The sequence below is a fragment of the Peromyscus eremicus genome, chromosome 5 (genome assembly GCF_949786415.1).
Source record: "Peromyscus eremicus chromosome 5, PerEre_H2_v1, whole genome shotgun sequence".
Lineage (NCBI taxonomy): Eukaryota > Metazoa > Chordata > Mammalia > Rodentia > Cricetidae > Peromyscus > Peromyscus eremicus.
Genome location: NC_081420.1, coordinates 125,801,318 through 125,818,853, shown reverse-complemented (window position 1 = coordinate 125,818,853; position 17,536 = coordinate 125,801,318). Strand labels below are relative to the sequence as shown.

The window sequence follows — 17,536 nt, the reverse complement described above, 5'->3', positions numbered from 1 at the left end:
TTTCAAGGGCTTCCCATGAGTGCAACCAACAGAGAGTGAAAAGATTTGAGCAGAACGGTAAAAACCAAACCATGCCACTGCATCTGTGGAGTATACACACACAGACAGTGACTCATGTTTGAGACATCTTACTGCAGAACTGAAGTGGCCTTGAATTCCCTGGATAGCCCAGGCTGGCCTCAACCTACATCTTGGAGTCCTGCTATGTGCTACTACACCTAGCTCCAGAGTTTTCTTTTTCTTTTCATTTCCGGACCAACACAGTTTAGCGGTTTCTGTAGCATGTGCATTATTGTATTACGTCCTGTTAGTAGTTGGAGAGGGTGTGTGCAGGCCCTATGATACTGTGATTAAGACAGGAGAGGCCGCCGGGCGGTGGTGGCGGCGGCGCATGCCTGTAATCCCAGCACTCGGGAGACAGAGGCAGGTGGATCTCTGTGAGTTCAAGGCCAGCCTGGTCTACAGAGCTAGTCCAGGACAGGCTCCAAAGCTATAGAGAAACCCTGTCCCTGTCTCAAAAAAAAAAAAAAAAAAAAAAAAAAAAAAGAGGCCAAAGAGTCTGGTGTCTGTGAATCATATCCCCACTGACACCTGGGAAAAGTCTATTTGAACCATTGCAATACTGTGATGGTTGGGAATTACCCCAGTACTGTTTCTGTCCGCTGTGATCTTGAAGGCATCTTTAAATAAAAATCCATACTTTTTTTTTTTTTTTAATGGGTGGATGTGTGTGTTGAGTGTGTGAACTACATGTTCCGGAGCCCAAAGAGGGTGTTGGGTCCCCTGGATCTGGAGTTTTGGATGGTTGTAAACCAAACCCAGGAACTCTGCAAGAGCAACAAGTGCTCTTAACTGCTGAGCCGTCTCTCCAGCCCCTTGGTGCGCACATTTCTGCTTTGGTGTTCTCATGGTGTTCTCTGACCATGCTGCCATGCTGTCGCATGCTGTGTTCCAGGAGTCTGTTTCTAAGGGAGCCACGGTTGGAAGTACAACATCCAGGAGCGACCTTGTTACCGGCACCTTTCTCCTATCTCCTCTTCTCACTCCTTATCAGTTCCGGCTTATCAGTGCTGTGACTGTTTCTCTGCCATTGTCTTCCTGTGTCCACATCGCCACATCCTCTCCCACCTCCTCGTAACTGTGCCACTCATATAAGTCAACGGGGCCATCTTGTTCCTTCAGATCATTCTGAGATAGGTTGTTTTTATTAAAGTTATTAGGAAAGGGGTTAGAGAGATGGCTCAGCAGTTAAGAGCACTTCTTGCTCTTCCTGAGGACCAGGGTGCACTGCCTAGCACCCATACTTTGTGGCTCACAGCTGTTTTCTTTCTTTGGTTACGTGTGTCAGCTTTCTGATGTGCACACTGACCAGCTGGAATAGAGGCTTGAGGGAGCGGCAGTGCTCGCTACACATTGCTGTGCTTCCTCTGTTGAATCTGGAACGCCTGAGTAACTCCTGGGTTTTCTAGCACGTGAAAAGCGTGCGTTTCTTAGGATTTAGTTATGATTTAGTTATTGAGTGTGAGTGTGGATGCTCCATGCAGTGGGGCATGTGTGGAGGAGTTGGCCCTCTTTTTCCACTGTGGGATTCTGGGACTGAGCTTAGGTTGGCGGGTTTGGGCTGTCAGTACTTCACACACACACACACACACACACACACACACACACACACACACACACACACACACCCCTGAGTGACTTTAACTCACATTTATCCACTGAACATGTCTTCAAGTCAGGTCTCGAGTGTTCTGAGGGGCTCCCTGCTGCCGCCGGTCCCTCCATTCTGTTGGCTCCTGCATTTTATGCTTTGCCTGGCTGAGCTGTGCAGTAATGTGCTACCACTGTGCATGTCTGCCTCCTCATGAGGAAAACCACAGAGATCTGTGCTTTATTTTAGGGCCGGCTCCGTTTGGGTCCAGCTGGGTCAAACACTATTGCATGTATCGGAAAACAGCCAAGAAATTCAACATGATCCCGTTTGAGCACAGGTCTGGGGGGAAACTGGTAAGTACTTGACGTTAGTTTTTGCATTTTTATGAGAGGTCCTTCTTGGGTCTGTCATTTCAGTAGTTTCATATTGACTATTGAGAAATCTGGTTTTAGGATTAAAATCTTTGTCTTGTTTCTAAATCGTACTCCTGGGTCTTTACAGTTAGATTTTAAAACAGAAATCATTGTTTTAGAGGGGGAAGGTAATTCCTGCACTAAGCTGTCGTGACTCATTGATCACCCATATTTATGCAGGAGATCCAGCTTGTTCACATATTGTATATTCACAGTCTTCAGAAACTGGAAGGGGAGGTGATCATTCAGTTAGGCACATAGTTTTCACATGGTTGTTCCCTGTTTAGCTAGCTGCTCATCCCAAAGAGATGAATAACAGAGCCAAGCCTGGTAGTAAGACCTTGGGAACGGGCTGTGCAAGGGAGGCGACCTGCCTGGCCAGTGAACAGTCGCAGGAGGCGGCTCCTAGCGAGCGTCGGTCCCTGAGCGTGAAGCTCTTCCCACTAGCAGTGAGCATAACTGGCCACACAGTCTAAGAACGCAGGGCAGTTTGTTGCTTGCTGGGTGGTTGGATGACGTTTTGCTTAGGTGAATTCAGAATGAATCTAAACTGACTTCTATCTACGTACCCTTTGCTTCTTCCAGAGACAGACAGACAGGCAGGCAGGCAGGCAAACAGACAAACAAACAAACGTTAAAGCAGGCAGTAAGAAGGAGCCTCTGTAATGCCGTGGAGAAGAGGCTGAAGCAGGTGCCTGTCACTTGTGGAAGGCAGGGCTTGAAGCATTCGCTTTGAGCCTGAGTTTGCAGGTTCTCAGGCGTTCCTACCTCGCGATTGCTTTCTATGCTAGGCTCCAAATGATGACCCAGTGTGTTATAGAAATAGCTGTGATGTTCTGAATGCACACCGTGGGTCTTTTAAAATATTATTTACAGATCCTCAATTTCTGGAAAATCCTAAGTATGGACTCAGACTTCTATATTATTATTATTATTATTATTATTATTATTATTATTATTATTATTTGGTTTTTCGAAACAGGGTTTCTCAGTGTAGTTTTGATGCCAGTCCTGGATCTCACTCTGTAGCCCAGGCTGGCCTTGAACTCACAGAGATCCCCCTGGCTCTGCCTCCCAGTGCTGGGATTACAGGCGTGCGCCCCCACCGCCCGGCTGGATTAAAGGCGTTGCTCTTTGAGAGCCTGTGATGCCTCTGTCTCTGCCCCAGTTCTGATGCTCTTAGGAGGCCGGTGGCAAGAGACGAAGTGCCATTGTAGTAGAAGGGAAAACGTGAGGAAACAGGGTGGCTCCCTTAGGAAGCAGGAGTACCTCCGTGTTGGTGGATAAACACGTGTGATCTCAGCCCTTGGTGTGCTTTCACGTCAGTCCTTATGTCACCACAGTGTTTATAGGCTAGTAGTGGTCACACCGTAGTGGTCACACTGATATGGACACAGGGTGTAATATAGTGTGATACTAAAGCAGATTTTGACTCTACAAAAGAGTGTGTCGACAGGCAGGCCATCCTTGAGTGCCTGGACACTGCTGGTAATCTGTCCTGCAGTTAGCATTTGTGAAGTCTGCTTAACGGTACGTACCATCATCAGGAAGAACCAGAGGGCAGGACCAAGCAGCTGCTGAGTATTGTGCTTGTTTGCAGGGGGATGGAGAGGTGTTCTTTTTGAAAGAATGCACCAGAAAGTATACCGACTCCATTGACAGAAGATTTTGCTTTGATATTGAAGCTGCTGACAGGTAAGCTATTGGAAGTAATTAGATATGACATTAAAACTCATTTGATTTTTTTAAATGAGTTGTAGGAGTGATTTCTGTGAACTAGAAAAAAATGTCATCTTTTTGTGTTTCCAGGCTGTCTTCCTTATAAACTGTTGTTGGTCACTGTGTAGTAGTGGGGTCATAGTTCTTTATCTTGGCCAGAGACTGGAATCATTCTAACTGGTCCTGTCACCTAACAAGACATGTTGAGCATTTCCTTGTTGATGTGCTTTTGATTGACAGTGGGAAGAGAAGAACGAGAGTGTGAGTGGTGTGTGGTCGAGTTACAGTGCGTGTTGTAGTAGTGTGGGGACAGTATTCCTTCCTGTGCGTGTGCGTTGAGTGTATGTTCTCGGTGTGTGGCAGAGGTCTAGACAGACCCTTTCCCTGTCGTCAAAGGCTTTTCTTACTAAATAACTTACAGGCATTCAGTTTTACAAGAGTCTTTGGAGGAAGGCAGAAAGAAAAGAGAGATGGTTCCTGGTGCTGATGTTCGTGTCCTCTGGGAGCACGCTGCTGCCTGGACGGCGACTCCATGCCACCCCTGGTGTGGTTGTGGTAGTTTGTAGATAAGGCTGTTTGATGTATGTGTAATACAAGTTTTCCAAAGGAGAGGACTAAGAACGAAACTGTTCCAGGTCACCCTAACTGTTGCTGCTTTCTTCGTCTGATCTAGCGGATGCTGTGGAGCTGCTGCAGAGGGAAAGGCCTGTGAGTGAGTTCACTGAAGACCAGCTGCATGACAGTGTGCCCTTGAGCACCCTGACAAATCTGTCAGTACTGTGACGAGGACGTAGAAGGAGGGTTTTGCTGAGATAGTAACAGAAAGAGTATTGCTTGAAAAGAGGCTAAAATTTAAGTCACTTATGAACTGGTCAGTAACCTGTAAGACCCCTCGTGTGTTCTCAAGAAGAGCATATGCCCACAGCTGCCCTCTACCCAGTCCTTCCTGGTTCCGGGGTATTTTCTGTCATGTAATCCCCCCCCCCCAAATGAGAAAGTGAAGCTCCAGTGCTTGAGTGAGGCCCTGGAGGTCTTGTAGATACCAAGTGGAAGGGCTGAGATCTGAACTTGTACTTTTAACCTAGAAAGGCCAGTCTAACTACTGTGAGGTCAGGCTGCTTCTGAAATAATCGACACAGACGAATCAGAAGTCTAGTTTGCTAGAGAGCAGGGATCTCTAGTACTTCCATGACCGTTTCAATTCAGTTTTCACGATCCTTGCTGAAGCTCCTATTTTTGGTGACATTGATGATGCTGAATGAGCTTTGTGGGCCGTGATCTTTATGTGATTGTAAATTATAACCTTTTCTGCTACTCAAAAAGATAGCTGAGGGATTACTACTACGTCACCTTTATACAGAAAGAGTAATGTGGTGATACTTTATTTGTGCACCCCAATAAAGTTTATCTGAGGATCAGAGGAAAAAGCCAGCCACTATAGTAAACATAGAAGTCAGGCAATGGTAGCACACACCTTTAATCATATCACTTGAGAGGCAGAGATCTGTCTGGATCTCTGTGAGTTCAAGGCCACACTGGGAACAGAGCCAAGTGTGGTGGCACACACCCTTTAATCTCATTACTAACCATAGAGGTCTGTACAGACAGATAGGAACTGACAGAGCTGGGCTGGAAGAGGAAGTGATATAGTTGGACAGACAGAGCAAATGAGATAGCAGAACAGAAAGACATATAGGTGTGGATATACAGGAAGTATCTCTCTTTGGAGACTGAGGTGTCTGTGAGGTGAGGTTATCTTGTTGCTTTTCCTATTCCTCTGATCTCTCAGGTCTTCACCCCTATATCTGGCTCTGGGTTTTTATTTAATAAGACGGTCTAGCAAGTCGAATACAGGGTAACTTTTTGAGATAAGATCTTGTGAGGTGGATTAGGCTAGCCCACAGTCTCTCTTTCTCTGTCTCTCTAGTGCTGGGATAACAGACGTATACCCCATCTCTGACTAGGATAATAACTGGAACTGAACTTACAGGAAACCTCTTCTAGTGGTTTTAAATTTCTTTATAAGATTCCCTTTTGAAATAAAATTGACATTTACACGTATGTAAATCAGCTTTAAAGAGATTTTCTTATTGAAGAGAAGATGCCCCATTCTTCGAGCTGCTATTCTTGCCGGTGTCCACATCAGTCTGTAAGGTCGGTTACAACCAGAGCTCCTGCCTGCCTGCCTCCCTCCCCCTTCTTCCCTCCCTTTCTAAATAGAATCTCAGGTAACCAAGTCTGGTGTTTAGCTCCCCCTTTCCCCTGGCTCTACTTCCTAAGTGCTTGTGGGTTCCAGGCGTGTGTTACTGTGCCAGGCTGTGACCCATTCTTTACTGATGCCAGCCATTGCTCCCATCCTTCCTAACTCTGGTTGTTAGTGGGACTGTGGTCCCTCCCTGCGTTAGTCATGGTTCTCTAGGGGAACAGAACTTATAGAATGAATCTCTCTACATATAGGGGACTTACAGGATGCAGTCCTAGCTCATCCAACAATGTTTTCTGTGAACAGAAAATGTGGTGATACTTTATTTGTGCTGAAATGTGATATTTTATTTGTATGTTAATAAATAAAGTTTGCCTGGACATCAGAGGTCAGTGAGCCATAAGCAGAGTCAGGCTGTGGTAGCCCATGCCCTTAATCTGATCACATGGCAGGCAGAGTCTCTGTGTGGTCAAGGACACAGCCAAGCGTGGTGACACGAGCCTTTAATCCCAGTACCAACCATAGAGACCTGGAGGTCTGTATAGACAGGCAGTGATGAGGAAATCATGTGGCTGGGCTTAGAGCCAATGAGAAGGCAGAACAGGAAAGCAATAAAAGCAGAGGTCAGACAGGAAGAAACTCTCTCCGTGGAAGCTACTGTGTGGTGGTAAGATAAGGTAGTCATGGCTGTTCGCTCAGTCCACAAGGCTGGATGTCTCAGCTGGTCTTCAGTATGTGCTGGGATCCCAAAGAAGTAGGCCCCAATGCCAGTGAAGGAATGGATGTGCTGGCAAGGTGAGGGCGAGCCAAGAGCAAGAGTTTCCTCCTTCATGTCCTTGTGCAGACTTCGGCAGAAGGGGTGGCCCAGATTAAAGGTGTGGCCTTCCCACCTCAAGATCTGGATCAAACATGTCTGTCTTCCTACCTCAAAGGTCTGGACTAGAAGTGGATTCACCCACTTCAAACCAAGCACAAAAGGCCTCACAGGTGTGCCCTCCATTCCTGGATTGCAGTTCATTCCAGATGTAGTCAAGCTGACCACCAGTGATAGTCATCATACTCCCTTGGTGATGTCTGTTGCGTACTTCCCTGCTCCCTTTAATGTTTGTTTAAATAAATGGAGGCCAGAAGAGGGCATCGGATCCTCTGGAACTGGAGTTACAGATGGTTGTGAGCTGCCAAGTGGATGCTGGGAATTGAACCTGGGTCTTCTGCAAGAACAACAAGTGCTTTCAACTATGAGCCATCTTTATAGCCTCTATTTATTTTTATGTTATGTGTTAGAGTGTTTGGATGGATGGATGTGCACCATATGCATGCTGTGCCGGAAGGGGCCAGAAGAGGGCGTCAGATCCCCTGGAACTGGCATTAAAGATGGTTGTTAGCTGCCATGTGAGTGTTGGGAACCAAAACCAGGTCCTCTGCAAAAGCAGCCAGTGCTTTTAACTGCTAACCCATCCTTCCAGCCCCACCTATGTTTTTTTTATTAAATGCCATAGAGATATTTAAAGACTGTGTGTAAAGAGAATTTGTATACTATCTGTAGTCATTGGTCCCACCATTCCTTGCCTCCACCCACTTGCCTTTAAATTTCCTAACAGAAATTTTCAGTTTTGTAACCAGTCTTCATTCAGACTGATACTGCCTCCGTATTATCTCATGTCTTTAAAAAACGTTGTTACCATGCTATCAGTGAGCCCTTTTCTTCTTCTACTGCCTATTTATTTTGTTCCATAATCAGCAACATTCTTCAGAAAGCTGTCATGTTGATGTCTCAGATGACTCTCTCCTGTCCTGTCAGGCTGCGGGACAGGCTTTTGGGGCCTCCTCCCCTGCGGGTTCGTCCTGGAGGTCTTCTGTGCGGTGCTGTCTGCTCAGGGCCCCTCTCCCCATGGCGCAGTTGGCTCGGTTGCTTCAGGGACACTGTGCTTCTGACTCTCCTCCTGCCGCTGCCCTTTTTGTTTTACCTGGTTCTCCAGCTCTTGTCCCAGATCCTGTGGCACTGGAGTTTTCTGGGTTAATCTTTGAACTCCTTTCTTCCTGTAGCATTCCCTTACGACCTTGTCTAGCTCCATAGATATATTGGTGATGGCTGGATGCGTTTCCCCTCCTAAACTTCAGGGTCTTCTCTCTGGCCACCTTTCTGTATTCCTGCTGGGATGGCTCCGAGGCATTCACAGTTGGAGGTCATGTGTTGCTGCTTCTTTTACAATTTTTCCAAGGATCTTTTAAATTCTCGTTGTTTGGGTGCTGCTGCTGGTGCTGCAGCCCAGGATTTTATATGCAGTGGGAAGTACCAAACCACTAAGCCATTCGCCTCATTTCAAACTTTTTTGTTTTGAGGGGAAAGTATCCTTTGTTGATGGGATCCAACATTTTATAGATGCATATGAATTCAGTCTTAAAAGTATTATTTGCTTAAGTCTTACCTTTCCCCAACTCTCTGGTTAATTTGGAAAATTACTTGTAATCATAATATATTTTCTTTATGATTTCCTTAGGTTTTCAGAATGAATCCCATTTTTATTTTTAGATTAGAGTCTTAATTGCTTTTGGCTTATTTCTTCATTTCTCATTACAGAAATATCTATTTGTATTTGTTTTTACCAGTAGTGGTTTAGGGTGCAAGATCCTCTCACCCCAAAAAGTGGAGCAAACGCTAGTGGGTTGGGGCTGGAGGGATGGCTCAGTAGTTTGTCAGAGGATTGGAGTTTGATTCCCAGCACCCAAATAAGGCAGTTTACAACTGTCTGCAACTTCTGTTCTGGGGGATCTGGCGCCCTCTTCTAGCCTCCATAGGTAGTGTACTTTGGTGTACGTATCTCCACCCCAACATAAACACATAATTAAAAAAAAAAATCTTAGGAAAAAAACTAGTGGGCTGGATATGAGGGGCGAATGTATGTTGAAATCTCTGTAATTCTGAAGCCCTAAGGTAGTACTTAGAAGTTCAAATGTGATGGGCCCTGCTTTTTATTCTCCCGATTTCTGTCCCAGAAGACTTCTAGGAGTTACAGGTAACTTGTTCTCCCTCTGTTAGACTATGCATTCCATGAGAGTGGGGTCCTGTTTCACTTAGCAGTTCCAGATGGAGTGCTGTGTGTGTGGTGGACATTCACCGCTTTGTACTGTACACTTGCTGCTCAGAGGAGACAGGACTGGGTCAGATTCAGTCAGCAGCAGCTCTCTTCTGCACTGCACTCGGGCAGCCTGAGCCCAGGCTTGCATTCTGCTTAGAGAAAAATAAATTTACCCCATTTTGGAGTGTGTGGGCATTGTAAATAAGATTCTGCACAGTTCTTGTTGGAATCTTTTGAATAACAATTTCATAGCTGATTGCATTCCTTTAATCTAAATTTTGCCTTCTTTCCAAGTATCTGTTTTGTGTTTTTGAATGTTAGAAGAAGTGCCATTGTGGTGAGACTCCTGAGCTGGGCAGATATTTGCTCTTCTTGCACACGAGTCAAGAGCTTCTCTACAGTTGTGGTCTTTAGTTGAGATCAGGTTGGTTAGATTGGTTAATTTTGAAAAGAGTCAGCAAGGCTGTAAATAGTGTTAGTTTATCTTTTTCTTGTTGGGGATTCCACAGGCAGCCAGGTCAGGGTTGATGCTAACATTGTGTGTCGGATCCTGCTTTCTTGGGCCTGGCTTAGTTTCTCAGGTGTCTCAGGCTCACGGTGCCTGCTCCCATTTTCCTGATAGTTACAAACATTTCCAGAGGTTGCTCACACTGGCGCATCAGTGTTCACAGTTACAGCTGGTCTCATAGGGCACATTCACATCTTGAATCCATGTGTTGATGCTTAGGTGGCTCACTACTGAGAACTAAGGGGTCAGGGAGCAGCAGGGAGCTAGGTGGAGATCAACAGGCCATTCTTACTGTTTCCTTTTCTAGGCAGATATATACACTGTCTCCCCCTCCCTCCCCTTCACAAAAAGGAAGCTTTGAATATTTTCTTTGATAGAGAGAAACATTTAAGAGCATGTGCTAAAAGACCATTAAATATACCAAAAGAAGTAGAAAGTTGAATGGATTTTTGTAGGATTCTTAGAACTAATAATTAAAAGATATAACATTCAAAAGTGGGTAAAAGTTGTTTTTCTAGGAAAATACACATGTGCCATGTGCATATAAGCACAGAAAAAGATCTTGAACATGATTAGTTACTTGGGAAATGCAAGTCAAAACCACACTGAAGTAATATTGATGTCCACTGGGACAGCTGTATTAATGAGGTATATAGCAAGTGTTGCCAAAGGTGTGGAACCATGGGAGCCTCATATGTTAAGATGGGATTATGAATGGTGTAGCTGCTTTGGGAAACAGTTTGGTAGCTCTTCCAAACGTAAAGCATTACATTGCCATCTGACTCAGAAATTTTACATTTGTATGCATATATGTCCATGTAGTTTATAGGTGTATATACATATATTTGAATGTAGTAAAACATATGTCTGTGCAAAACATTCAAATGATTATTCATGGAAGCATATTCATGGATCATAGGATCACCAAAATAGGAACTGATTGTTTCTATGTTGGTGAGTGGGCAAATAAACATGGTGCATTCCTACAGTGGACAGTGGCATCCAACTAGAAGGAAGAGTGAGTGTATGCTGGAGTGTTTGGAACTAACCTTGAAGGCGCTCGAGTAAAAGAAGCCTGTCATAAACTAACACGCATCATATAATTCCACGTGTGCACATGTCCGGAGCAGAGCCGTCTGTTTGGATAAGAGCAGAGTAGGGGCCGCCTAGGTCTGGGGGCTGCACAGAAATGGATGCCCGCTGGGGACAGAACTGTTCCTCATGCATGATTAACATGTTTTAAAATTGACTTCGGTGATGTTTACACAAGTCTGAGATACTCACAGTGAATGAGGTTTACGCTGTGAATTATGTCACAGAAAAGCTTCAAACACAAACAAGGGGCACAGACGCAAGTAAAGGACCATTTTAAAGTGACTCTAAACACGGCCTTCCTTATGCCAGCCGCATTTCACACACCACGGACTGTGAATGGGGAGGCCACTCTTGGTTCTGGAAATAGACTTTAATAGTTGTTTGGTTCAGCGCAGGCCGCAGTCTATCAGGAGATGTAACTTTCTTCTATGGAAGACACTTACCCCCCACCCCCACCTCAGCGCTTTGATTCTGTAGCTTGTTGGCATGTCTCCCATGTGCTGTGGTGTACTGGGGCCCTCCCGTCCCCTCATATCAGCCTGATAAGTAATTACTCTTCTGACCTTTCTCTGGCACATCACATTCAGGATGTGCTTCGGGACGCTTCTGCTTTGCTAACCCATTGCTGTAGACTTTGGTACTTGTTGTGGTTTTACTGAGTCCATGTGTGTCACCCCTGAAAGTAGGGTGAGGCGCTTCTTACCTGTGTGATTACCTGTTCAGGTTTTAGTTCCTCTGATCACTGTGGTGCTTTCCTGCGACTCTGAAGCATTAGGTGGTGTGGAATGCTTGTTCACCAGCGACTGAGTCGTCCTCCGATTGAGAGAGTTAGAGCGTGTTTCTTCTAGACGTTCATACAATTGGCTTGAACAGTAGTGAGAATGCTTGTGTTACACGTCCCGTGGAGTAGTCACTGTTAGCATCATCTCACCCAGGCTCATGCACAACCGTTAGTTGATTCTGAGGGTGGTGATGAGCTAAGAGTAAAAGAATAAATTGATGAAAGGCCAGACTTTTAGCAAATGTGCAGGGTAGAAGGGCTTCTAAAACTTTGCATGGGAATGGAGACACTTTAGTGGCTTAGGCTAGCGGACCAGTCTTACTAGAGAAATTTTTTTTTTTTTTTTTGTCTTTTGAGACAGGATTTCTCTATGTTGCCCTGCCTGTCCTGGAACTCTGTAGACCTCTGTAGATCAGGCTGGCCTTGAATCAGAGAGCTACCTGCCTCTGTCTCCTGAGTGCTGGGACTAAAGACGCATGCTGCCACACCTGACTCAATTATTTTCTTTTTTTTTATTCTTGTTGAAGTGAGGTTTGCATTCACAGCGTTGCAAATGCTATACAAGTGCTTTGCCATTGAGCCTCTATGCTACAACCCTGGTGTTCCCCCGACCTTTGCTGAGACAGGACCTTGCTGAGTTGCCTGGGTTGGCCTCAAACTGCTCTTCCTATGTACTCCTGGAGTTACAGGTGGATACTGTTGCATCCTGCTGAGAAATGATGTCTAAATACATTCTTTCTGTGTTGGAGACTAGCTTTGGGCATGCTATACATATGGTCTATCAGTGAATGGCACTCTTAAGTCCTAAACTGCCTTTTGCAGAGTAGGTAATAGTTGGGAAACTCAGAAATAGAAGTCCAAGGCCAAATGAGTCACGGGAGGTGCTGAGCTGAGCCCTGCTGGTCAGCAGTTCTCAACGTGCAGTGTTGTACATTTGGCAGCGTCTAGAGATACCTTCAAACTGATCAGTTTGTGTTTGAGGGTGAGGTAGGGTTGCGAGGAGGGTTGGGAGCAACAGTAGGTGGTGGTTGGGGGTTAGTGGATGGTGGGGGAGAAGGTAGACCATTGCTGCAGACATCTCGTGGGCAGAGGCTTGAACCGCATCCAGGTGCACGCTGCCATCTGTTCAGTACACAGTGGCATTACAGTTGAGAAGTTGCTGCGTTTGCTGAGACAGATGCCAACAATGTTTGCAGGATTCTATTGTTTCATGTCAATGTATGTATGCAGTATGTATTTCATTAACAGTGCAGCTTCACTTTAATTTGGCTACAGTACAAATAATGACTTAAAGGCAAATGGCGAGTCTTACAAAACGTTTAAGTTCCTGTTTAGAGAGACTAAGAAAGCTAGTTATTTTTTTTAAAAAATTCTTTGCAGAAGGTAGAGCATGGACCAGGTAGAACTAGGAACATTTCCCGTGCTGAGGCTTCTGTGCTTTTCAGGGTACACAGTTTTCTACTGAAAGTGATGATATTGATAGTGGGGCATCAATAGCCATATTTTTGATTCTGGTACTTAAAAAGGAAATCCGAGTTTTCATTAGTATGGGGCTAGTCTTGAAATGTGTGCTGAAGGGCAGTGCCATAGGGGATGAAGAAATGATTGGCTTTGTGAAGAAAGCATTTAGCACCAGGGTTTTATGGGGACAAGCTTTCATTTTCCGTTTGTGAGGTAAACACCCACAATGGGAGGGGCTTTACATACTGTGGCTATGACTCCTTTATCAAATATAAAAAAAAAATCACTGGTAGAACGTTCTACTCTATGAGATCTTTGTGTACACCAAGTTCAAAAGGAGCTTTCTGTTTTAACAAGTGGAAACCGCTGTAATTCATGTACAACTTGCAAAGATTTGGCAGTGCTATGGATGATAAGAGTCATATTTATTTTTCTCATACAGATAACTAGTATTTCTAGCACCAAATGTTGGCGTAGACTTCAATCGGATTTAACTCTCTTGATTCTGTTTTCAGTAATGCTTTGGCTAGGTGCCGGTCAGTAGTGAGGGACAGGGACACAGATCCATGCTGTCACCCTTAGCAGTCTGAGGAGCTCCCCAAGTCTCTCAGGGACCTCAGCTCAGCCAAGCCAAGGATTCGTGGCTTTGACACAGAAAGGAATCTCAGGACTAGCCAACATGAAGCGGAATCATTCCATTAAAAATAGAAATGTGCACACGGAACAAAAACACGCCCAAGGACATGGGTGCAGGCTTCTGAAAGAAGAGTCTCAGTTTATTCAAAGACATTTTCTGGGGCTGAACAGATGGCTCAGTGGTTTAGAGTAGAGAAGACTGGGTTCAGTTCCCAGCACCTACATGTCACAACATCTGTAGTTCCAGCCCTAGGGAGTCTCATGTTCTCTGCCAGCTTCTGAGAGCACCTGGCATGCCTGTGGTGCACATACATACGAATAGGCAAACATAACAATAAAAAAGGAAAAATTTAAATATATGGGTCAGAGAAATAGATGCATAGGAAAAGTGTAAGATGTACCCAGGTATACCCAGGATGGGCTCTGGAAGGAGAGTCCCAGTTCAACGTCCTCGCATTAGCTATCTGTACCATTTTGCTGACTCTCAAGTTACATCCCATAAGATTGCTAAGGACACCCCCAGCCCAGATGTGAAATTATAGGGTGGCTCCAGGGCTAACTTGGATGGAATTAAAGTCTGATAACAAAACCAGGAGCCACTCAGGGTGCACAAATGGACAGGTTGTCAGCTGCAAAGGGAGAAAGGCTTCACCAAGCTGGTAATTGTGCTAGAATGCTTGTTTCTCAGCTAGTGGGAGGCTTCAATTAAATTCCTCTCCTGCCTCAGTTTCCCCTTCTGAGCTTTCAGTCTTTGATCTTAGGGATTGTTGAGGACAGAGGATCTGGAGAAGAAGATGTCGTCACCTAATACATCAAACTGAACACACAGTAAAGCATAGAGTAGTTTGTTATAATGGAGAGTGGACCCAGAACAGCAGGACCTCTGCACCTTTCCTTGAGGTACCTTGCAGCCACAATGCTAGCAAGCAGCCAGAATTCAATGCAGAATCAGGAATTCATTTAATTTGGGTGTAGATCAGAGGACTGAGGACACCATGCCTGAGCACTTGCCCGAGAGCATGCCTCGAAAGCCACCAGGTCTTGTAAGATAGTTGGGGAGTGTGACTTCATGGTCTGTAAAAAGAACATACTAATAGTTACATACTGATACCATGACAAAACATAAAAGAATGATTTTAAGAAGGAATCCAGTGGTGGAATAAATTGAAAGGAAACAGTGTGAGTCATTGAGTGTGTCAAAGGGATCAGAAAAATGGTAAAGCAAACAGCAAAATAAGGTTGTCATTATTGAGACACTTGTGAGTAGGAGTTACCCCTGTACTATGAAGTCCATTTCTTGATTGAAGGGAACTCCTGAGCTTTAATGTTTTAGTAACACACCCCTCTCACCCAGTATTCTGGAGGTGAATCATAGGGGTGGTTGTACAATAATGTATTTATGTGTAAAAATTGCCTAGATAGCAAATTTTACATTATATGTTTTTTATTGTAGTTGAAATTAATGAAAACATTTAGTCCCTGTGATCAAGCGTCTGGAAACAGAAGAGGAGGTTTTGCGTTGGCACTGGGTGACCTGATGTTTTCCTGTTGTCTTGCAGACCTGGCGTCCCCTTGACTGTGCAGGCGTTTTCAGAAGAGGAGAGGAAGCAGTGGCTGGAAGCTCTGGGTGGAACAGAAGCTGTAAGAATATCAGAGCTTTATTTCCAATCCGCACAGCCGACTTGGTCCATTTCCAAGTTACCTTTGTTTTGATAACTAGTGTTTGAGAACAGTTCCTTGCTGGACTGGTGCTTAAACTCATCTGGGAGCCATGCAGCACTCTAGTCGATTATCTTGGGTGGCAATAGTGTACCCACGGCTGGGGCACTGCTCACTTTCAGTTCTGGTCCTCCTAGACTGTGTCCTTCTGATTGACTTTGCTTTGAAGGAGTCAGCAAAACTCTCAACTTCAGTTCTGCCCGACAGTTTTGGGTGGCAAGTACATTGAGGGACTGTCGTGTAGTGTAGTTTCTGGAGATGGGGCGGTAAGTACGTGGCAGCTGAGAACCACTGCCCACGTGTGCCTGATGTTTGATGGTGTATAATAGTATAACAGTTCCTACTTTGCAGTGTAGAGTAGCCTTAGAGACTGGGCCTCTGTATTGATATTGTTTCAAAGAATAGACTAAAGGTTGTGGCATGGCTTCCGAGGCACCTGAATTCTGTCTGGTGGCACTCAGTTCCAGCACTGCTTTCTTTGCTGTGTGCTGCTGGAGTTTGGGGCTCAGAATCAGGCAGATCATGTACTGAGTTGGGGGTTTAGTGAAGACAACTTCAGGAAAAAAAAAAATCACAGATGCACATGCGGTATGCCGCCATGTAAAGTGTTAGGAGTCTTAGGAAGCTGCTGGAGCAGGCACCACCTGGCGTACCAAGCGATTTTGAAGATTTAGGAGAAAGGATGATTTTTTGGAAGAGGGGTTCTACACAGTAGGGACGGAGGCCTCAGAATACAGCGTTATAGGGAGTAACACGGTGCTACTTTAGGCCAGTTGGACTACTGTGAGCCCAACTGCAAATGCGTTGTCAGAAGTGTAGGGAATGAGAGGCTGGCGGGTGGTGTGGGTGTGGTGGTCCTGACGTGTCTGAAAATGAAAGCCTAGCTACTGTGTTCTAAAGCTTGATGCTGTTTAAGAGAACGTATCACCCTGGAAGAATGACCCAGAATTAGATTTGTGTGTTGTCTTACCGTATCTGAGCTGGATTCAGACTCTTTTTTGTTGTTGTTTCTGGGTTTTGTTTTTTTTTTTTTTTTCCCCTGTGGTAAGGATGGAATCCAGAGTCTCACTGTGGTGAGCATGACCTCTTTCACTGGGATGTACATAGCTTTCATTCTGTTCATGCTAATTAGTTCTTAGAAGTGTTAGCTGGGAGTTTTGATAGTGGCCTGGAGAGGTGCTCCAGGGGTTAAGCGTGCACACTGCCCTTGCAGAGGCCGACACAGATCCCAGCACAGATCCCAGCACCCACGTTGGTCCGCTCACCACCTGTAACTCCAGCTCCAGAGGGTCGAATGCCTCTGGCTTCCGCAGACACCTAAACTCACACACACACACACACACACATACACACACACACACACACACACACACACACACACACACACCACACACACCCCTACACACAGATACATAATTAGAAAATTTTCTAAAGAGTTTTGAGGCTGGCCAGTGGTGGTGCACGCCTTTTAATCCGCACTTGGGAGGCAGAGGCAGGTGGATCTGTGAGTTCAAGGCCAACCTGGCTTATATAGAGACTTTCAGGACAGTCAGGGCTACCGAGAAAGATCCTCTCTCCACCAATAAAAGAGTTTTGATAGTATGGAGATATAGTTGTGCTAATCCTTTAGTCCTTTTTAGTAAAGACATTTCCTTAACCGTGATAATCTCTCAGAGCCTTAAGTAGTACTTTAGAAAGTGAACTTCCATAGCAAAGATACCACACAGTTGAATCTTTGAGAAAAGTGGGTTTCCAGTTTGGTTTAGTCTCGAACTCATAATCAGTTTGTCTTCCCCTGTCTAGAACCAGGCCATTAACAGACAGCAGCAAGAATGTGGAAAGACAGCTCAGTGATACGTTTGATGGGGACTGTAAGGTGTAGCACACTTCTTACAGGTACTGTGAGCCTTGCAAATAGTGAGTCAGTGCTAGGATTCTGAGAAGCCGGATCATTGTCGTGCTGGCTCAAACTAAGGGCAAGGATCATCTCCTACTGTCATGAATATCAGGAACAGTCAGGGGACAGGGAGCTAGACATTATTGGTTGGATTGCAGCAGTTTGTCAGCCTGTCTGTAAGGTGGAGCATTCCGTATACACAGACTTGTAACAAGTTCCTTAAAGACTGCACACTTTCATCTCATTTTGCCAGTTTGGCATGCCTCTGTAAGAGAAAAGTAGACCAGAGAAGTCCTGTTTGCCTTACTTACTTTTACATATAATAGCATATCATTAACCACGGACAGCACATCTCTCCTGCCTTCTCCTG

The 17,536-nt window shown here is 45.1% G+C and overlaps 1 protein-coding gene across 1 annotated transcript in view; it reads left to right on the top strand.

Moving 5' to 3' along the window:
• The window catches only part of LOC131911158 (rho GTPase-activating protein 10-like), a 72,743-nt gene extending 55,620 nt beyond the window's left edge, over positions 1-17,123 (top strand). The window contains 4 exon segments of the mRNA XM_059263095.1: positions 1,901-2,007; positions 3,668-3,762; positions 15,110-15,191; positions 17,073-17,123. Of these exon segments, the coding sequence (XP_059119078.1) occupies positions 1,901-2,007; positions 3,668-3,762; positions 15,110-15,191; positions 17,073-17,123 (335 nt within the window).
• The last annotated feature ends 413 nt before the right edge of the window (positions 17,124-17,536 follow it).